Consider the following 23,648-nt stretch of genomic DNA (forward strand, 5'->3'; position numbering starts at 1 on the left):
AATGGTTTGGTCCATTCGCAAAGCCAAAGCGAACGGCTTGCGAGTACGGTAGAACCCCCCCCCCTCTATTTACATGAAATGGTTTGGTCCATTCGCAAAGCCAAAGCGAACGGCGAACGGCTAAATCGCCATAGCTCGGTAGCTCGCTGCTCTCTGATTGGTCGAATCGTTTTTTGGACATAGCTCGGTAACTACTTGTCCGATTAATATGAAACCTTGAAAAGGCACATCCTCGGGTCCCCAGCAATATACCTGGCAAGTTTCAAGTATATCGGACCGGTAGTTGTCGAGAAACAGCGGTCGCATACACACAGAGATTACTGGAATTATAGATAGATGTGTATATATATATATATATATATATATATATATATATATATATATATATATATATATATATATATATATATATATATATATATATATATATAATTATTTATATATATATATATATATATATATATATATATATATATATATATATATATATATTGTTGCGGAACCCAACGTCGGCCTCGGTTCCCGTTATCGAGGGGGGATTAGTCCCCTCGTCTATTACAGGCCGACGTGGTCCTGGGGGTATGACGTCACGCCCGGTCAGCGCTGGGTAGGGTATTAGGCCCAACCGTCCTATGACCTAAATACCAGCACCTACCGGTACGCAAGGAAATACTCCCCCGCCCACGGTCGCAGCGTAATGGACTAGTTGCGCCGAGCGAAGCGAACTGCACCGTGAGCCGGTTACCAAGACTGACCCGATTGATCGTCGTCGGCCGAATCGCGCCACGGGCCCTCAATGGGAAACCTCTAAAGCGACCGAATGCGAACGAAAGAGGACAAAGTAGGAAGAACAGGATTTATTACTATTAATTACTATTTACACAACGAAAGAAACCAAGGAGAAGGAAGATTAACGAAAGTAATTTACAGGAGAAGAAGACACAGTGCAACACTAGCTTACCTATTACACTCTTAATTAATACCCCAGGACAACGTGAAAGACAGACGAACGATCACACTTACACGGGGAATGCAGGCAGGAATGAATGGCTGGAGGCGGATGGCTTGGAGAGGAAAGGAAGGTCCGGCGGGGACTGGGCACGGTCGGGCCGGAAGGCACCGCCGTCAAAAAGCCGAGCTGCGGTCGTGCGAACTCCCGTGGTTTCAAACTGTGCGGGCGAAGTTCCTTTTGCGCACCGCTGCGTCGCGCGCTCCTCGAGTTGCCTCGGTCTTCTCTCTCTCGGCCGCCGTGGGGACATTGCGTGCTTTCCCAGGACTCATCTGCTGTATCTCATCTGAGGTGGGGGTGTCTCCCGCGGGTTATATAAGCCCCACCCTTGAACCTTTGCGAACCTCCCAGATCGTTCTCTCTCCGCCCTCTCAAGCCAAACCCCTTCGTGCTGGATTGGTTGAGCAGGGCCGACTCACTCCTCCTTCCTATGACGAGGTGCGGAAACACGCCTTTCTTCTCCGAACCGACCGCGTGCTCAATGGAGTCCATTTGCGGCGAAAACCATCCAAACCTGACACTTTGAATATGGGACCTAATCTTATTTAATTCGGTGCAATGGAGAGTCGACTATTGGGAAACACAGCCTTAAACTACATAGAATAAGGGAATAACTATTTAAAAGGATATATGGTGCCCTGCGTGTATGTTTATGGAATTAACTAAGAGGACGATCTTCGACCTTTCTTTACATTACGGAGGGTGACATGTACACACAACCAACCATAATTCTCAAATTCGTTACACTGCACCCTCCTTCCTTCAGGCCCGTCCTCGGGCCTATAAAACTTTACTTTTAGTGTGACACGTAGGTGTAGTTCCCTCTACGATTAACCTGACCCTGAGCAAGACAATTTAAAAACACAAATAAATATGTCCCGCTACTCCATTGCACCCTATCTAACAGTTTCGCACCCACAGCTAACCGAATTGCGGAATGGTTTTCAAACTATACATTTACGGTGGGGAGCATTATTTACAGTGACGTTATTCCTTATTTACAACGCAACCCAGGACCTGTGATTTTTTTTTTCTTTTCAGGGAAACAAAAAAGAAATTCCTGTTGGGAGGGAGGAGACAGCACGCATTGCATTGACGCACCAGTACCATAAGCACCCAAAGCACCAAACGCACCAAAAGCACCAACCAGTGCACAGTCATTACAGTTTGTAGTAAACACAAAAAAAAACAACTGGTGGTGCTCTTCCTCTTTTCTGCTGGGCCGATGTTCTTCCCGATGTTTTCTCTCTTCATGCGGCCTATTTGAACTATAACAAGCACAGAGTGTCCATTTTTTATTTAGGGTCACAGGGGCCAACTAAGGATGGTCCACCTGTTGGGCATAGGTGCCACCTACCAAGGTCCGCCAGCAAGATTACCTGGCCACTATGGCCGGTCCCCAGCAGAGGTGCCCTGCCCCAGAACCTGGGGTCCATCAAGTGGTACTTGGCCGCAGAACAGCGGTCCATAAAGTGGTACATCAATGCAATGCATGCTGGTTGCGAGAGTCCTGGCACACAAGGCGACTCCTGCACGCTCCCCTCGACGCGCAGTGGCGCACAGTCCTCGGGTGGGAGACAAGGGGGGGGGGGGGGGGAAGAAGACGGCTTAGCGAGGAGTAGGGTCACAAGGGTACACATCAAACAAGGTAATGCAGGACGAGGTGCGTACGAAGAGCGAAGTGAGAAATGCTCGTCCCTACCGTACGCCCCCCACATGTGACCTACACTACCCCCCCCCCTTGCCCCTCCCCATATTTACAAAAACCTACACATTTACAAATTCATCACTACTGTCACGTCTCCCCCATATTTCCCCTATACCAAATTCGTCACCACAATCCCTCTAACCAAAATTTGCCATCACCAATTCATCATCAATCCTCATAAGGAGGGAGAGATGGAACAACAAAGCACAATGTCACACCCACGTCATGATGCATCTCACATTCCAAACATTTGCACAATAAAATAACAAAAAAAAACAACATGGCATGGTGTGGAGTCCCGCTACCTCAGGTGAGTGGATGTAGATGGTGCGAGGAGATTCTTAATCCTAACTATCCTCTAAATGCCATTAACTCACTTTACACTACCCGGGGTCTTTCCCTGCCAAACCATTGGCCTTCTTACACTCTATGCGGTTTTAAGAACCAAATTCCCATTGTCCAAACTGTGGTGCTTCCTCAATTTGGGGTCTCACTCCCCCGGTTCAACTCCCTGTGCCCTTGCACAATTTCCGGGCTGAGTCGTGTAGCTCTCCCAGCAGGTCTACCCACCTGCACACCTCCACCACTGCAGTTGCCTCCGAGCTTACCTGCTCCTTGACCTAACCTATCTAACTGGGGAAGGCCCTCCTTGGCGCTTACCCCACTCGGTGCCCTCTCTGGCACTGGGCTACCCGGGTCCGTCCTCCGGATCCTCGGACCCCATCCACAACAACTGTACCGGCTCCCAGAGCCCACCTGCGGCCTCACCTGGCCGACACCCTAACAGTGGCGGAGTGCTCAACCAACTACACACACTAACAGGCTACACGCCCAGCCATTTCCACGACACTAATGCACCCATCCAACCATCATTCTTCCACCACGCACCACAGATGCCAATATCCAACCACAATTTACCTGTACCCTCTACCTAACTCTTAAACTACCCTCCCCGGGTATTCGTGATAGGGGTCCACTCTTCCCCCATTCACACCTTCGCACCATCCACTCCACTCCACAGTTTCCACCATACTCACTCCATACCATCCATTCCATACTCCATATATTCCATTCTCCATACACCTGTTCAGTTGCACACCTGTGCAATCACTCCTACACCTGGTGCTTCCTGCACCCTCCTTCCTCTCTGGACCATTTGCTCAACACAACACTCAATCACCAATTACTCACTCATGCACTGCTCCATCCACCTTCGATTCTCAAACACACGGCATCATCTTATCTAACTACTCCCCTCTGGAACTTGCGCTTCCCAGTCGCCCCTTTAAACTATTGCGCTCCCTCGTCATTATTATCCAACTACCCTCTCTATGTCCCCGACTACCTGTCCACTGTTGCTACCTAACCTTACCGTTACCTAATGTCATCTTCTCGAGATCCCTATCATTATCCTAACCCTCCCGGGCTAGTTTTCACTGCCGAACCCCATAACTAGTGCTCCTTTGCCCCCTCTGTGAGGGATGGCAGAGTTGCCATCCCACCACATCGTGCATCTTCCACTACCAATTTGGCCCATCCAAATGCAACCAATCAAAAATTTGCCAATTATCTGCCAATTCTATTCACTTTTCTAAATTTCGGATCAAAAACACTATCCTCATCAGTCTACTCACTTGAGCCTCTCGGTGCGCCAATTCGTTTCCAAAGCCCGGCTTCGCAAAGCCGAGCAATGAATGCGGGTTGTTCGGTGCCGGCGGTTGGATCCTTCCGGCATTCGGTGCAGGGAAGGAGGTTTACTCGGGCCGAGATCCCACGCACCATCTCGGCACGGAGCCGTCCAATGGCCCGATCTCGCCCTGCCGGAACGCCGCAACAAAAAGGGGTCGCCATGACGACCCTTCCTCGGTGTCCTCGAACCGGGCCGCCCGCTCCGCTTAGTGGAGCACGGACGTGGCCGTTCAGAGCGAGGCCCGGCGTGGATCGTGTACGGCGGTTCTTTCCAAACCGCCGCGGTTACGATCCCCGCTGGTCCCCACTGCACACGAAGCCCGGCACAAACCGAGGGCCCGCTTCGGCTAAACGTCGATCTAACCGCTAACCCGTTTAGCGTCGATGCTCCACTTGCATGCTCACACCCCGCGTTCCGTTCCTTGCTCATACATCCAGCCGTTCCCATGCTCCTCGTTATTGCACCTTCCCTTACACACCCAGGTACACTCATTCCGCTCACAGACTTTGTCACACACCTGACCACCACACACCTTTGCACACACTTGTCGTTCGCACACCTCACCAACACACCTCTTCGCGCCCCCTCCTCGGTCACATCCTCTGTGACAACCACAGGTGTGCTCTCCTCTGCACACCCAATCATGTGCCTCACTACTAACTCCAGTGTGCATTCCCATATGCGCTCTACCATTCCAGGTGTGCATCCTTCCATTCCAGGTGTACATTCTCTCTCAGCTGCCACAACCAACTCACGCTTCGTGTCACTCTCACTACTCTTACCACCACACTCGGTCGCGCATTCACCCTTACTCTCGACAGCGCGCTCTGTTCTCATGCACCCGTCCGTTACACACCTTTCTCGCGCATCCTCTTGCGCACACTTTCCCGTCACACCGTCCGTAACACTCACCGCAGGTGTGCATGCTTCCGTTACATCCCCTGTATCACTCCCCACTACGCGCTTCCATGTGCCCCCCCCGCACACGCGCTACGACCAACTCACTCTCGATAGCACACTCACTCCTCGGCACGCACTTTTTCCTCACACACCCCATAGTCGGACATCCTCGCACACCTCCTCCCTCACACTCTGCACCTGTCGCACACTTTACCAGCGGCCTCTCACGAACACCCGGGTCCAAACCAACCCCCAAGCCGACTGAATCTCCCCTCACACCATATACATTTCCGCGTATATCGCCACTCACCTCGGCACCTCGTCTCCGCACCTCCTTCGCCACCTGCAAACTCTTTATTTGGTTAGTGAGCATATGATCATTATTTGAACACAGACCTAGCACATATTCCATCACTTCCTCCTTTATCTCTTTCTTAGTTTCCCTCCGTCTCTTCTTAATTTCACTCACCCCCTCTTCCACTTCCTCTAACTTTTGCTTCACCTCTTTTATTTCCCGGTGCGTCTCCTCAATTTCGTCCTCTAAGGCCACCTTGACCGTTTCTATGTGCGTCCTCACCTCCCGGTCCTTCATCTCCATTGCCTCCGTCACCTCGTCCAACCTCTTTGTCAACCCCTCACGTACCATCCGACATTCCCTCTTCGTCGCTATTAATTCATTTTTGAGTTCTTTTTGTGTCGCTTTCAACCCTCCTAGTACCGCAGTGTTCTTTTCTACCTGCTCCACTAGTTCCTTTTGTCCCACCGTCAGCTGTTCCACCTCCTGCGTCAGATCTTCTATGCCGCCTTGTAACTTTGCCGTATTATTCCTCACCTCTTTCTCCATACGCTCCTTACCTCGCTTTACCTCCTCGCGTACCCCCGAGACCTCCTCGCTTACACCTCGTCCTATTTCCTCCCCCATTTCTCCCATCTCTTTGGTAGATGCTGCCCCCATCTGTTCCAACTCCTTCCTCTGGGCATCCAATTTGGTTTCTAACCCGATTTTTACCCCCTCTATCTGCTCTCCCATTTGTTTAATTTCCCGGGCCGATTGCTCCCCTATTTCCCTCAATTTGCCTTCCATAGTGTTTTCAAACCCCATTAACCCATTCTTCACCCCTTTTATCCCGTTGTCTAACCCCTCAAATTTGTTTCCCATATTGTTTAACCCGTCTCTTAATTGCTCACTAGTACCCCTCGCTTCGTCCCTCATTGCCCTCGTTTCTTCCTTTTGGGTGTCGAATTTGGCCATTATTTGTATCATAATTCTTTTCATGTACTCTGGCATCTCAGGCTCGGCTACCGCGACCACGTGCGAAGCGCCATTTTGTGCGCCTGATCCCCCCGCAACCACATTGCCATTGCACTTCTCTTCCCTCTCCCCCATATACATTTCCCAGAGGTCCTGGGTCGATTCTACCCCCCCCCCCCCCCTTCTAACTCCCCAACCAGCATCCCGTCGCCTTGATTGTCCATGGCGCGAGTTTTAAATTTGAGATTTTAAAACAAAATAAAATTTTGGGCTACTCGTAATTTTGAGCGCGTTAAGCGTGCTTCGGGTTCGAACCTCGCTCCTGACACAAATTGTTGCGGAACCCAACGTCGGCCTCGGTTCCCGTTATCGAGGGGGGATTAGTGCCCTCGTCTATGACTGGCCGACGTGGTCCTGGGGGTATGACGTCACGCCCGGTCAGCGCTGGGTAGGGTATTAGGCCCAACCGTCCTATGACCTAAATACCAACACCTACCGGTACGCAAGGAAATACACCCCCGCCCACGGTCGCAGCGTAATGGACTAGTTGCGCCGAGCGAAGCGAACTGCACCGTGAGCCGGTTACCAAGACTGACCCGATTGATCGTCGTCGGCCGAATCGCGCCACGGGCCCTCAATGGGGAAACCTCTAAAGCGACCGAATGCGAACGAAAGAGGACAAAGTAGGAAGAACAGGATTTATTACTATTAATTACTATTTACACAACGAAAGAAACCAAGGAGAAGGAAGAATAACGAAAGTAATTTACAGGAGAAGAAGACACAGAGCAACACTAGCTTACCTATTACACTCTTAATTAATACCCCAGGACAACGTGAAAGACAGACGAACGATCACACTTACACGGGGAATGCAGGCAGGAATGAATGGCTGGAGGCGGATGGCTTGGAGAGGCAAGGAAGGTCCAGCGGGGACTGGGCACGGTCGGGCCGGAAGGCACCGCCGTCAAAAAGCCGAGCTGCGGTTGTGCGAACTCCCGCGGTTCCAAACTGCGCGGGCGAAGTTCCTTTTGCGCACCGCTGCGTCGCGCGCTCCTCGAGTTGCCTCGGTCTTCTCTCTCTCGGCCGCCGTGGGGACGTTGCGTGCTTTCCCAGGACTCGTCTGCCGTATCTCATCTGAGGTGGGGACGTCTCCCGCGGGTTATATAAGCCCCACCCTTGAACCTTCGCGAACCTCCCAGATCGTTCTCTCTCCGCCCTCTCAAGCCAAACCCCTTAGTGCTGGATTGGTTGAGCGGGGCCGACTCACTCCTCCTTCCTATGACGAGGTGCGGAAACACGCCTTTCTTCTCCGAACCGACCGCGTGCTCAATGGAGTCCATTTGCGGCAAAAACCATCCAAACCTGACACTTTGAAGATGGGACCAATCTTATTGAATTCGGTGCAATGGAGAGTCGACTATTGGGAAACACAGCCTTAAACTACATAGAATAAGGGAATAACTATTTAAAAGGATATATGGTGCCCTGCGTGTATGTTTATGGAATTAACTAAGAGGACGACCTTCGACCTTTCTTTACATTACGGAGGGTGACATGTACACACAACCAACCATAATTCTCAAATTCGTTACAATATATATATATATATATATACACACACCAGTATCGAGTTTCCATTTTCACTGTGATACACTAATTAAGTTGGCTTCAACATGATGCAATAATGGCATCAAGTTGCTGGCTGAGAATTGTCAAATTTTTGTTAGCCATGTTAAATGGCAGTATCTTCACTTTATTCTCAAAGAAGGAAGTATGGTTAATTTTAAAATGGGGAAAAAATGTGATAATATTTGTAATCATTCACTAAAAATGAAAAAAAGTTTAATGCAAGCCTTTAATAGTCAATGAATAGAAGATATTTAAGTGGAAGCAATGCCAAGTTAAACCTTTATGTGCTCGGAATATAAACACAAACAGCTGGTCGTGATGGGCTATGTGAAAAGAACCCACCTATAAGTTTCCACCAAATAAGTGAATAAATTACGTAATGTATACACAACCGCCAGTCCCTAAAGCTAATACACATGATATGGAATGAGCCCATGAGGAGGTTGGACAAAGAGACTGTGAAGCCAATTGAAATGCTCAAAAAGTCTTCATTGAAAAGTCGTGAGTGGTTTGTGAAAACAGCAGAAAAAAGCATTTCTTGATGTGCACAAGGAACTTTGGCATAGGAGGAGGCCATTTGGACCATCATGCCTGTGCTACACCAACCCCAGAAACCATCGCCCATCCACATACAAGCGACCTCCAAGTCTTGCCAATATTCCCCATACCCCTCTATGTTTAATGCATCTATGTACCTATCTAATTCCAATTTAAATGTCTCCTACCTCTGCTGCCACTGCCTTTCTTGGGAGACCATGAACATAGGTCTATGGATGGTGTCTGAACATAACACTTCCATAACTTCGGGGTGAGAAGTGGGTTAGTTGTGAAAAATGAAAGACTGATTTGGCATACACACCCTCCTTTGAATACTAGTGAACACAGTCTTCTCAACATCGTTGATATGTGGAATGATTTCCGGTGCGAGTAAGGACATTTTTTGTCCCCCGTCGCACCGCGGAGCGAAAGGGGGACTATGGTTTTCCCCTCCGTCCGTGTGTGCGTGCGTCCGTGCGTGTGGGCGGGCATGCGTGCGTACATGCATGCGTGCGTGCGTAAGCGAAGGACCGAATTCTAATTTGGTGTGTGTGTGCAACCCACGTCAAAATCCAAGATGGCCGCCGCCATGTATGTCTGACGCCATGTATGTCTGAACATTGTGAGCGGAATATCTTGAAAAATAAGCGAAGTACCAACTTCTAATCTGGTGGGTGGGTGTATCTAGGCATAAGGAAGAACGCTATTGAAAATTGGATCGCCACGTCAAAATCCAAGATGGCCGCCACCATATATATGTCTGAATCTTGTGAGCGAAATATCTTGAAAAATAAACGAAGTACTAACTTATAATCTGGTGTGTGGGTGTATCTTCGCATAAGGAAGAACGCTTTTGAAAATTGGGTCGCCACGTCAAAATCCAAGATGGCCGCCTTGCGTCTTCCACTTTGTCAACTCAAATCACTTCACCGACGGGGGGACCTAGGCGTAACGATTGTTTGACAAATATTAAGTGGTAGAATATGTGAATACAGGTGGCTGTAACAATTAAGCAAATATAAGGTACTGTGTGGTTTACATCCATCAATATATTACATACGAATGGGAGGGGTGGAAAATTGTGAGAATTTAAATTGATAAAAGGACGATAAGGGAGGATGATAGGAGAAAGAAGGGAATGTAGGTTAGTGTGAGGAGAGCAGAGAAGGAAAATAAGATTTGAAGGAGAAAGTAGTATGGGAAAGGGAGGGACATATCTGAAGCACATAGATAGTGGGTGTGGGGATCGACATTTCCACTATATACAGTGCCTATAGAAAGTCTACACCCCCTTTCAAAATGTTCACCTTTTATTGCCTTATAGCCTGGAATTCAATTGCATTAAATCAGACTTTCCCACCTTTATTTACACACCGTAACCCAGAACTTCCAAGTGAAAAACAAAATTCTACAAATTTCAGAAAATAAATTAAAAATACAAAAGTGGAATATCTTGGTGTAGTCTTTCCATGCGCACTGGATGGCCCCTTGAACTGTATGTAGTAAATCTCCACCTTCCACCTTACCTCACCTCTTATAACCTTTATTCTTCTACCTTTTGTCTTATGTCTTCTTGTGGACTTTCTTCGAGCAATACTTCTGTCCTTGCCATTTTGCACTGAAAATGAAACTTTGTGCTTTCAGGATGTTCATTATAGTCTTCTGGTCCAGTGTGTTCTTTTTGGTGCAGAAATGCTTGTGTTATGGACTGGTCTTGTGGTGTTGATATTATGTAAGCGAGATGGGCAGAATTGCCCTTTTAGGCCATGGGGCATACCATTAAAATCCACTTTTTCGTGCAACAGGAATGGGGATTACTTAATTTATTCATGAAAATCAGCAAAATATTCGTTCCATTCGATATAATAATGTCCCCAATAAATATACCTGCACATTAAAATACAAATAAAGAAAGAATTTCGATAAAAAAATCAGGTTTAAAATTCGCGGACAAGGTTGTTCACGTGATAAATTCAGCGAATGAGCGCTCCAGATACGTCAGGTGCCGTAATTGGCCAATCACGCAGCTCATACTAAGCTCCGTTCGGTAGCTGACAAACCAAGATGGCGACGCCCATTGCTTCGGCAGTGACAGGAAAACCTGTTCAATTTTCGTCCAAATTTTGCGTGATGCATGTTGTCCATAAAACTAAAAGCAATTTCATTCAATTCAATGATAAAAACTGGGCCCGCTTTGTTGAATTTGCGAGTAAATGGTTGCTCTATGACTGTAAAGAACGCGATTTACTGGCCGACTGTGCGGTAAAGCTGGGGCTTGATTTTGCCGATACACAATCCTGCATTGAAGCCAAACCAGAAAATCCCAACATTGGCTACCATTATGATTGTTCACGTCGCTTTTGTGACATCAGTAAAGTGAACAGGCTGAAGGAGAAAAAGACCAAAACATCTACATCTCATGGTAAGTTAATATGATTACGTAGTAATTTTTTTAGTAAGCTTTAAGTTTAGCCAAAAGTTTCAATTGTTCTGCAAACATAGACATGATCATGATGATAGAATCTGATCGTGATGATAGAATTCACATTACATTGCCATATATCATGATCAAATAAATCATCATGCTTGATTCAAGCAAGTTAGTAACAAGTTCCGGAAGATTTGGAGTTGGCCTTAGAAGAGTAGTATCTTCAAATTCAATTGACAAATGTACAGCAGACTCAGCAAGTCATGCATGATGAAATGTACATTTTATGATTTTGTTTATCTATTTCAAGACTACAATTTATAATACAAATCGTACTATTGCAAGCATGCTCTTTTACTTTAGTAATAGTATCATGATATGTGGGGATATTGTGGTTTATGTCATCAGGCTCATGTCACACCTCATTACAGTTTTTAGGATCCACAAAGAATTAAGAAATAATTTTGTACATGTAGACTACACATTTTTACTAAATTGTACGGTAGATACTTCTTACTGTCCTGTAAATGATGGTAATAAAAAGTATGTTTACCTTGTTGGAGAAGTTGTTAAAAAAACCATGATTTGATATTTGTTACTAAAAAAGACAGATGTTTGCAAAATTTTAAACTCTATAATTATAAACAATAAACACATGTTGAGTTTATTTTTATTTTGTATTTTTGTTTTGTTGTTGTTTTTTTGCGCGGTGGTCATGGTCATTAATATTTTTACTAGCAAAGCGTGTACAAATGTATAACAAGGGATGCACCAATAGATTCTTGGGGGGGGGGGGGGGGGGGGACATGGAAGTTTTTTGAAGAAAAAAAACGTCACCTACTATTGAGGCAAAAAAGAAAATTTACTCACTGATCTGAGTAGAAAAACAACAACTGAATATCAATGAAATACATTAGATATGAAAAAACACTTTGCCGTCTTGGTGGCGGAAAAAAAACCCCACTTTGTTTTTAACAGTTCCCGAGAAATCCTTGAAGACGTCGGAGCTATCGACAATTTAAAAAAATAACATGTGGACTTTGTTCTAAACAGTTTCTCAAAAAATCCTGGAAGACGGCGGAGCTATCGACAATTTTTTGTGCACAGTGTGCATGTATACTTTTAAGGTGCAAATGTTTACTTGCACAGTTACTTTGAGTGTGACCGCTATTTTGTCAATGCATGGATGATGCTGCCGGCTTTATTTGGGGCAAATACCAACGTGAGATGGCACAAGTTTTTATTGTTGCATCAAATTGCACGTTCCATCCCATGATATCCTAAAGGCCAAACAAAAATATAATTGTTGTATTATATATTTTTTTAAATATATTGTCAGAAAAAATTGGGTATACAAGTAACTGGAAGAAAAAAAATGAAAACAATTGTGTATATTTATGTTTAGACAATAATTCAATGGTTGGTAGGTAGGAAGAAAATAAATACATGTTTCATATTTGTTGAAAAAAAGTTAAATTCTAATCACTCAAAATTTGTTTCTTCCTTCTGTTTAATGCAGATGCCGGGACAGACATGAACGAACTTGACGATGGTCCAGTTGTAGTTAGTGAAAGCAGTGGAGAGCCCAGCAGAAAGAGAATGTTGCGTTCCTCAGATGCAAACAGCAGCCAAAGAGATTGGAGCAGGCGACATATGTATCCTGAAGAGTGCATTTTCTGCCATAGCAACCAATACAAGCGCAGTCACATCTCAGGAAAGAGGTCAATGGTAAGGCTAGTAAAATGTGAACTCATCAGTGGAGGTCAACTTCTAAAGGCTGCAAAAGCAAAAGAGGATGTACAAATGCTGCATCAAATAGAAGGGGAGGACTTGGTTGCCAGGGAGCTTCAGTACCATCATGGCTGCTACAAGAACTACACAAGATTTTTGAGTAAACCTGGCAAGCCATTGACCCCAGTTCAAAATGGCTATATTGATGCTTTTGACAAATTCAGCCAAAACACCATCAGAAAGCGTCTAATTATAGGCAAAGAAATTCTTACATTGAGTAAACTCAATAAGATATTTATCCGCGCCATTAAAGATGTCAGCGGCATCGATGCACCATATCGAACATGGCATCTGAAGACGCGACTACAGAAAAGCTTTCCACAGTTAGTCTTCATCAAAGCCAAAAGTAGAAACATGAGTGACATTGTGTTTAGTGAGTGTCTATCAGCAGAAGATTTGGCCGAGGACTTGGTAGACGATACAGCAGGGAGTTTAACAGATGACAGCACAGATAATGAAGAGGAGAGTATACCAACTGTTTCAGAATCCAAAGTACCACCCACAAATGATGACTTACGCATGCTGTATAGCGCTGCACTTATCATAAAGGCTGCTGTCTCCAATAAGCCATCTTCACCACCACCATGGCCACCTACTTCTGACGACCTAACAGAAGATAAAGTAAAGGCAGAGGTTCCTTTTCAACTGTTCAACTTCCTTGCTTGGCTGATAGGTGTATCCAGTGAGCCGGATGGTGCAGACTTTGTAGAAGTTCCAGATGACAAACAAAGAAGGCTGCTATCAATTTCGCAAGATATAATTTTCTTGGCCTCAAAAGGAAAACGACCCATGCCAAAGCATTATGCAGTAGCAACCGCGATCCGCCACCTGACAGGTTCCGCCAGCGTAATAGGGATTATAAATGGGCTAGGGCATTGCATTTCACAGACAACCTTAATGGAGTACAATACAGCTCTTGCACAGCGCCAAATCAGCATGGGGGATATGAACTTACCACCTGATATACAGAGGGGGAAATTCACCACTATAGTCTGGGATAATATAGATTTCGGGGAAGAAACACTGTCTGGCAAGGGCACTACGCACAGTACTAATAGTAATGGTATAATGATACAAAGACCAAGTGAATTACCTGTAGAGATTTCTACAACACCATCTTTGAAAAGGACCAGGCAAAGAACAATTCAAGCTCCTCCCACTGAAATCTGTCCATTCATGGTATTTATGTCTGTCTGCCTTATCCTGGCATGTATATATTATGTATTGAACATGGAAACGAAGCAAAAGTAACAGTACTCTTAAACACTGTTAATCATGCAAGCACTTTCCATGACATGCGTAATGTATACATGTTGTACTGTTTTAAATAAATAAGTTGAAAATGAATCTTCTAAAAAGTAAAAGGAGTCAGCCGTCAACTGCCACTCATTGCCATTCTTCAAATCAAAGAAGATGAACTGATCATAGAAGGTAGAAGTGAGAAGTTAATTTTAAAAAAGTAAAATAAAAATGATTTATTTGCGGCACAACATGTGTTTCAGCTGCGGCGGACCATATTTTCAGATTGGATTCATTTTCAACTTATCGCTATGACTATCTAGATACAAAAATATCATGTTTATTGGTGTATTTTAGTGAAAAGGAGGTCTAGAAACAATATCACAATCAATTTTTTTCATTTTACTCCTCAAACTATCCAGAAATAAAAGAAAATGCAGTAACGTATAGTTGATGCATATATATTTACTTGCATTTTCATCAAGTGCGCGTTAAAAATTAATGAGCACCCCTGGTGTCTGGGGACATGGTGTTTCTTGTTCAGGAGCACATCCCCAACCCATCTATAGCAATTTTAAGTAATCCCCTGCGTTGTTGCACGAAATTGTCAAATTGAGCACATTTTAGCCCTATGCCCCATGGCCTATTTTCTGCATCTACTGTTGTTGTTCTCTTGCACAATCGACTAGTTTCAAAAGGAATAACCCCATAGGCCCACCAAGGCAGCTTCATTGGCTCAGGAGGGCAATCAGGCCGGGTCGCCATTCCAACACAGGATACTTGAATGGCTCATTTATCCCAAATCGTGTACTCGTTTTGCTGACATCAGAAGGATGCAGAGGCTGAGGCAACCCACCTGGTGTTATGCATGGCACAACAGGGGCTTGATATCCGGACCATAAGATCTTAAGCCAGCCAACTTATCCATTAAGCCACTACCAATCTTATAAATGCCATATAAGATAAAAGCAACAAAAGGGAAAAGGATATTGTCACAACTAAGCTTCTAAATAGAGAACAGTAACTTTCCTCTCAAAAATTGTATTCCCACTTGTATCATTTGCTTTTCCATTGACCCCAGCATTTGATTCATCACTTGTGTATACAGTGTGTATTATTTTAGCTTTCCAGACAGCTATTCATGTTTGCTCTGAACACAGCAGTTTGAATGCTGCCAAAAAGCAGATGAAGGATTTTGCTCTGACTGGAGGGTAACACTCGAAACTTCAAGTGTACCTTGTTTCCCACAGCGGCGGTAAACATACTGTTATCATCTCTTAGTTGATAAACTCCACTGTTTATCTTGTCCGCCAACACAGACATACAGTGCATTCAGAAAGAATTCAGACCCCTTCACTTTTTTCACATTTTGTTATTTTGCAGCCTTATGCTGAAATCGTTTAAATTCATTTTTTCCTTCATCAATCTACACTCAATACCCCATAATGACAAAGAGAAAACAGGATTTTAGAAAGTTTTGCAAATTTATTAAAAAGAAAAAACTGAAATATCACATTGACATAAGTATTCAGACCCTTTGCGATGACACTTGAAATTTAGCTCAGGTGCCTCCCATTTCTCTTGATCATCTTTGAGATGCTTCTACACGTTGATTGGAGTCCACCTGTGGTAAATTCAATTGATTGGACATGATTTGGAAAGGCACACACCTGTCTATATAAGGTCTCACAGCTGACAATGCATATCAGAGCAAAAACCAAGCCATGAGGTCGAAGGAACTGCCTGCAGAGCTCAGAGACAGGATTGTGTCGAGGCACAGATCTGGGGAAGCCTACAAAAAAATTTCTGCTGCATTGAAGGTTCTGAAGAGCACAATGGCCTCCATAATTCTTAAATGGAAGAAATTTGGAACAACCAGGACTCTTCCGAGAGCTGGCCGCCCGGCCAAACTGAGCAATCGGGGGAGAAGGGCCTTGGTAAGAGAGGTGACCAAGAACCCGATGGTCACTCTGACTGAGCTCCAGAGATCCTGTATGGAGATGGGGAAAAACTTCCAGAAGGACAACCATCACTGCAACACTCCACCGATCTGGGCTTTATGGCAGAGTGGCCAGAGGGAAGCCAAACAGTTCAATCTTGGTTTCATCAGACCACAGAATCTTGTTTCTCACAGTCTGAGAGTCCTTTAGGTGCTTTTTTGCAAACTCCAAGCGGGCTTTCATGTGTCTTTCACTGAGGAGAGGCTTCCGTCTGGCCACTCTGTCATGAAGCCCAGATCGGTGGAATGCTGCAGTGATGGTTGTCCTTCTGGAAGTTTCTCCCATCTCCACACACGATCTCTGGAGCTCAGCCAGAGTGACCATCGGGTTCATGGTCACCTCTCTTACCAAGGCCCTTCTCCCCCGATTGCTCAGTTTGGCCGGGCGGCCAGCTCTCGGAAGAGTCCTGGTTGTTCCAAACTTCTTCCATTTAAGAATTATGGAGGCCACTATACTCTTGGGAACCTGCAATGCAGCATAAATTTTTTTGTAGGCCTCCTCAGATCTGTGCCTCGACACAATCCTGTCTCTGAGCTCTGCAGGCAGTTCCTTCGATCTCATGGCTTGGTTTTTTCTCTGATATGCATTGTCAGCTGTGAGACCTTATATAGACAGGGGTGTGCCTTTCCAAATCACGTCCAATCAATTGAATTTACCACAGGTGGACTCCAATCAACGTGTAGAAACATCTCAAAGATGATCAATAAAATGGGAGGCACCTGAGCTAAATTTCAAGTGTCATAGCAAAGGGTATGAATACTTTTGTCAATGTGATATTTCAGTTTTTTCTTTTTAATAAATTTGCAAAACTTTCTAAAATCCTGTTTTCTCTTTGTCATTATGGGGTATTGAGTGTGGATTGATGAGGGAAAAAATGAATTTAAACGATTTCAGCATAAGGCTGCAACATAACAAAATGTGAAAAAAGTGAAGGGGTCTGAATACTTTCTGAATGCACTGTACACTATCCTTCACAAAGACAAGTACTGTACTGCTTTACATGCTTGCATTTGCATCGTTTCCCCCTACCTAATTTTTGCAGATTTGCACCCAAATATTTCCCAAGGATTTATCATCGATTTCATAACTATCCCCAATGTGACTTTTTGCCAAGTCATGATACATCTACTACATTAATTATCTTCAAAAGTAGTTTGAAGGGGCTATTGTTGATGATGACGGCATGTCCACCAATTGCTAAAATCTTTTTGGAAAAGGGAAATCTACATTGGTGTGAAGTGGATTCAGTAACCCTGCAGTTTGTAAACATAAAACCTCTTAGTATTACTTGCCATATCTTGATTGAGCAGAAAGACTGTGGTAGCCAGGGATTAGTCTGGATGTAGGCCAGGATGCAATAAATTTGAATATGGCCTGGATACCTGGCACATAATCAAATGAAAGACCAAATACTGCAATGAAGTTATCAGAAGTAACCCGAATAAGCAAAGAGCAAAGATAGTCATCAGGAGGAACAAGGAAAATGGGTTTGTAAAGGCAGCCTGGGCCTATTTAATGTCTACAACCATATGTTAGCAGATGTGATCACTTACTTAACATTCACGCAAATGAACAGAAAGTTCTGAGGTATAAAGTCGTGCCTGCAAAGCACGCGCACAAAAGTTTGTAGTCAGATTATATTTCATTTGGAATTGAGCTCAGGCTCAAAGGTGAGTTTTGCTACCTCTGAGCTATCCTGACCTCTTTGTCTCCGTTTCCATTGCAGATGAAGGTCTGTGGGAACTTGTGGCTAGAAACCTTCCAGCTTTTGCTCGGTCACACACGATACCACTTTTGCAGTTTCGCAGTGATCCATCTTATGCCTTCCGTGTATTTGCTCGCAATGCCCATGGTCTGGGGTCACCTAGTCCACCTTCTCCTGCTATATCTGGTGGGTCTTCACATGGATTAACAGTTCTCGGTACGCAACATCCAATGCTGAGCTACCAACAGTTGTTGTACATAATGCCCAGCATCCATTCATGGGTAGTTACCCTGCATGCACAGCAGTGTCTGAGCTACCAACAATAAACAATTAAAAAATCATCCAATGTTGAGCTACCAACATTAAACAATTAAAAAATCATCCAATGTGGAGCGTCCAACATTAAACAATTAAAAAATCATCCAATGTTGAGCTTCCAACATTAAACAATAAAAAAAATCATCCAATGTTAAGCTTCCAACATTAAACAATAAAAAAAATCATCCAATGTTGAGCTGCCAACATTAAACAATTAAAAAATCATCCAATGTTGAGCTGCCAACATTAAACAATTAAAAAATCATCCAATGTTGAGCTTCCAACATTAAACAATTAAAAAATCATCCAATGTTGAGCTACCAACATTAAACAATTAAAAAATCATCCAATGTTGAGCTTCCAACATTAAACAATTAAAAAATCATCCAATGTTGAGCTTCCAACATTAAACAATTAAAAAATCATCCAATGTTGAGCTTCCAACATTAAACAATTAAAAAATCATCCAATGTTGAGCTTCCAACATTAAACAATTAAAAAATCATCCAATGTTGAGCTTCCAACATTAAACAATTAAAAAATCATCCAATGTTGAGCTTCCAACATTAAACAATTAAAAAATCATCCAATGTTGAGCTTCCAACATTAAACAATTAAAAAATCATCCAATGTTGAGCTTCCAACATTAAACAATTAAAAAATCATCCAATGTTGAGCTTCCAACATTAAACAATTAAAAAATCATCCAATGTTGAGCTGCCAACATTAAACAATTAAAAAATCATCCAATGTTGAGCTTCCAACATTAAACAATTAAAAAATCATCCAATGTTGAGCTACCAACATTAAACAATTAAAAAATCATCCAATGTTGAGCTTCCAACATTAAACAATTAAAAAATCATGCAATGTTGAGCTTCCAACATTAAACAATTTTAAAAACCATCCAATGTTGAGCTTCCAACAGTAAACAATTAAAAAATCATCCAATGTTGAGCTTCCAACATCAAACAATTTTTTAAATCATACAATGTTGAGCTTCCAACATTAAACAATTTTTAAAATCATCCAATGTTGAGCTTCCAACATTAAACAATTAAAAAATCATCCAATGTTGAGCTTCCAACATGAAACAATTTTAAAAATCATCCAATGTTGAGCTTCCAACATGAAACAATTTTTAAAATCATCCAATGTTGAGCTTCCAACATTAAACAATTAAAAAATCATCCAATGTTGAGCTTCCAACATTAAACAATAAAAAATCATCCAATGTTGAGCTTCCAACATTAAACAATTAAAAAATCATCCAATGTTGAGCTTCCAACATTAAACAATTAAAAATCATCCAATGTTGAGCTTCCTACATTAAACAATGAAAAAATCATCCAATGTTGAGCTTCCAACATTAAACAATTTTAAAAATCATCCAATGTTGAGCTTCCAACATTAAACAATTAAAAAATCATCCAATGTTGAGCTTCCAAAATTAAACAATTAAAAAATCATCCAATGTTGAGCTTCCAACATTAAACAATTAAAAAATCATCCAATGTTGAGCTTCCCACATTAAGCAATTAACAAAAACATTCATTGTTGATCTTCCAACATTAAACAATTAAAAAATCATCCAATGTTGAGCTTCCAACATTAAACAATAAAAAATCATCCAATGTTGAGCTTCCAACATTAAACAATTAAAAAATCATCCAATGTTGAGCTTCCAACATTAAACAATTAAAAAATCATCCAATGTTGAGCTTCCAACATTAAACAATTAAAAAATCATCCAATGTTGAGCTTCCAACATTAAACAATAAAAAAATCATCCAATGTTGAGCTTCCCACATTAAACAATTAAAAAATCATCCAATGTTGAGCTTCCAACATTAAACAATTTTAAAAATCATCCATTGTTGAGCTTCCAACATTAAACAATTAAAAAATCATCCAATGTTGAGCTTCCAACATTAAACAATTTTTTAAATCATCCAATGTTGAGCTTCCAACATTAAACAATTAAAAAATCATCCAATGTTGAGCTTCCAACATTAAACAATTAAAAAATCATCCAATGTTGAGCTTCCAAAATTAAACAATTAAAAAATCATCCAATGTTGAGCTTCCAACATTAAACAATTAAAAAATCATCCAATGTTGAGCTTCCCACATGAAGCAATTTTAAAAATCATCCAATGTTGAGCTTCCAACATTAAACAATTAAAAAATCATCCAATGTTGAGCTTCCAACATTAAACAATTTTAAAAATCATCCAATGTTGAGCTTCCAACATTAAAAAATTCAAAAATCATCCAATGTTGAGCTTCCAACATTAAACAATTAAAAAATCATCCAATGTTGAGCTTCCAACAGTAAACAATTAAAAATTCATCCAATGTTGAGCTTCCAACATTAAACAATTTTAAAAATCATCCAATGTTGAGCTTCCAACATTAAACAATTTAAAAATCATCCAATGTTGAGCTTCCAACATTAAACAATTAAAAAATCATCCAATGTTGAGCTTCCAACATTAAACAATTTTAAAAATCATCCAATGTTGAGCTTCCAACATTAAAAAATTCAAAAATCATCCAATGTTGAGCTTCCAACATTAAACAATTTTAAAAATCATCCAATGTTCAGCTTCCAACATTAAACAACGAAAAATTCATCCAATGTTGAGCTTCCAACATTAAACAATTAAAAAATCATCCAATGTTCAGCTTCCAACATTAAACAACTAAAAATTCATCCAATGTTGAGCTTCCAACATTAAACAATTAAAAAATCATCCAATGTTGAGCTTCCAACAGTAAACAATTAAAAAATCATCCAATGTTGAGCTTCCAACATTAAACAATTAAAAAATCATCCAATGTTGAGCTTCCAACATTAAACAATTAAAAAATCATCCAATGTTGAGCTTCCAACAGTAAACAATTAAAAAATCATCCAATGGTGAGCTTCCAACATTAAACAATAGAAAAATCATCCAATGTTGAGCTTCCAACATTAAACAATTAAAAAATCATCCAGTGTTGAGCTTCCAACATTAAACAATAAAAAATCATCCAATGTTGAGCTTCCAAAATTAAACAATAAAAAAATCATCCAATGTTCAGCTTCCAACATTAAACAATTTAAAAAATCATCCAATGTTCAGCTTCCAACATTAAACAACTAAAAATTCATCCAATGTTGAGCTTCCAACATTAAACAATTGGATTACTCTGTTTGTCTGTCAGTCTGTGATCGAGGAACGATTTAATTGAAATAGAATATTTTATATGTCGAACATTGTAGAACATGAATCGGGAAACAGACTTGCTGTTTAGCAGTACTTTGGCTCTGAATTTGGCAAGTTTTATGGAATCTCATCCCCTGTGCGCATATGTTTTTAGCTCACCTGGAACGAAATTCCAGGGAGCTTATGCGATGGCGCGTCGTCTGTCCGTCAGTCTGTAAACACTTGCAACTTCTTCTCTGAAAACGCTGATGTGATTGTGACCAAATTTGGCACTAATGATATTTGTTATGTTGTGCCTAAAGTTTGTTCACGCCATTAAAAAAAGTTCGGAGTTTAAGGGGGTCTCCCGGGGGTCAAAGTGGATCCAGGTTTGACCCCCCAAAATAGGAATTTGCTTTTTCCTCTGAAACTACACACACTATTTCGATGAAACTTTACCAAAACCTTCATCACCCGTGATGTACCAAAGTTTGATCACGGAATTTAAAAAAATATCTGCCCCTTTGGGGTTCTACGGGGGGGGGGGGGGGTTGCTTTCTTTCTTTCTAGATTTTTTTTCTTTCTTTCTTTCTAGAAATAGGTATTTGCTTTCTTCTCAGAAACTACACATGCAATTCTGATGAAACTTGACCACAACCTTAATCACCCGTGTTGTACCAAAGTTTGTTCATGGCATTTAAAAAATCGTGGTCTATGGGGAGGCTTGCCCCCCAAAATAGGTATTTGCTTTTTTCTCAGAACCTACACACACAATTTTAATGAAACTTCACCACAACCTTCATCATCCGTGAAGTACCAATGTTTGTTCAAGGCATTGGAAAAATTGGGGTCTAAGGAGTTACACGGGGTGGGACGGGGTGGGGGGCTTCCCCCCAAAATAGGTATTTTTTTGTTTTTGTTTAAAGTCTTATGATTGTTAGTATGATTCTACATGTTGCCCTGTCTTCTAGCAAGCATTGAAATTAGTTTAAAATACCTTTAGTCAGTACAGTATACTGGTTATTCTACCAGGTGAGCGCCAAAGGTATTGCCCCTATGATTTAGTCTGCCTCCTGTCTGTCTGGCAGTCAACCAAAATAAAAAATCATTCGAAACAGAAAACTGACTGATTTTGCGGATGGCATAAACGACACAAACAACAGGCATGAATAACAAATTTAATGTGTTAAATAAGGTGGTGTAAAAGAGGGTGAATTAACAGCGGTAAACTTCTGATTCAATGGTATGTCTTGGGGGTTTTTTCTACAGCCTTCAAAACTTTTATTTCATTTCAATTGAATTATATATTTTAACCCTATATAACACAAATCGCCTTGTTGTCATTTCCAAAACCCTCAGTTTAGCAGTACTTTGCCAAAATTGTACACCGTTTTGACTAATCCAATTTGCCCCTCATGCTGTCAGGGCATATCCAAGTTCTAATAAAGTTCCATGTCCTTTTTCTCAAAGCTGCATGTGGTAAGGTGTTCGATGAATGCTCACATTATTATGCCTCTGCAGACAAAGTGGGAAAAATATTGAAGCTGAAAATATTGAACAGAAATGTCAACAAAATTGAACATATTTTAATGCTTTTGGGTAGATAATATTGAAAATTGAATCATTTTGGATGATATTGAATGTTTTTCCATCAATGGCCAGAATATATAAATTGTTTGGTGTTCCAATTCCAGAGCAGCCCACATATAGTTGACGATGTGAAAAAAATATTCAAAATCTGTTTTGTCATCAATCAGAACACACCCTCAAAACAATTATATACAGTCACGTGAAAAAGTAAGTACACCCCATGTAAAGTTTTGACTTTTTCAACATATTTCAACACAGCTATTTGATCTTCATTTCAACAATATTGATAGATAAAGGTGATATAATATAACAAATATAATGAAACATTTACATTTTGTAGTCCATTGTGTAATTTAAATAAACATAAATGCAAATTTCGCATGTGGAAAAAGTAAGTACACCCCGACATTTATCACTACTTCAAATACATAAAATTAGAATCAGGTGCACCAGCTCAGGTGCAAATGATGAGAACATCGTTAGGGAAGATCTTGGAGGAACCTGTCTTATTTAAACCTCAGATATTTAGTTTGGTTTGCTCTTTGTTGTTGAAGTGTGCGGCGTCACCATGCCTAGATCAAAAGAGTTCTCTGAGGCCTTCAGAAAGAAGGTTATAGATGCCTACAAGTCTGGGAAGGGATTTTAAAAGATCTCCAAA

The 23,648-nt window shown here is 41.9% G+C and overlaps 2 protein-coding genes across 2 annotated transcripts in view; both read left to right on the forward strand.

The window, feature by feature from the left end:
- LOC137425102 (protein sidekick-2-like) overlaps positions 1–23,648 on the forward strand; it is a 547,704-nt gene that overhangs the window by 484,486 nt on the left and 39,570 nt on the right. Inside the window, 1 exon segment of the mRNA XM_078772524.1 lies at positions 17,913–18,077. Within this exon segment, the coding sequence (XP_078628650.1) occupies positions 17,913–18,077 (165 nt within the window).
- The window catches only part of RPL38 (ribosomal protein L38), a 275,214-nt gene that overhangs the window by 176,372 nt on the left and 75,194 nt on the right, over positions 1–23,648 (forward strand). The gene's annotated exons all lie outside the window — the stretch shown is intronic.

This window comes from Myxine glutinosa, chromosome 1 (assembly GCF_964187855.1).
Source record: "Myxine glutinosa chromosome 1, kmMyxGlut1.1, whole genome shotgun sequence".
NCBI lineage: Eukaryota > Metazoa > Chordata > Myxini > Myxiniformes > Myxinidae > Myxine > Myxine glutinosa.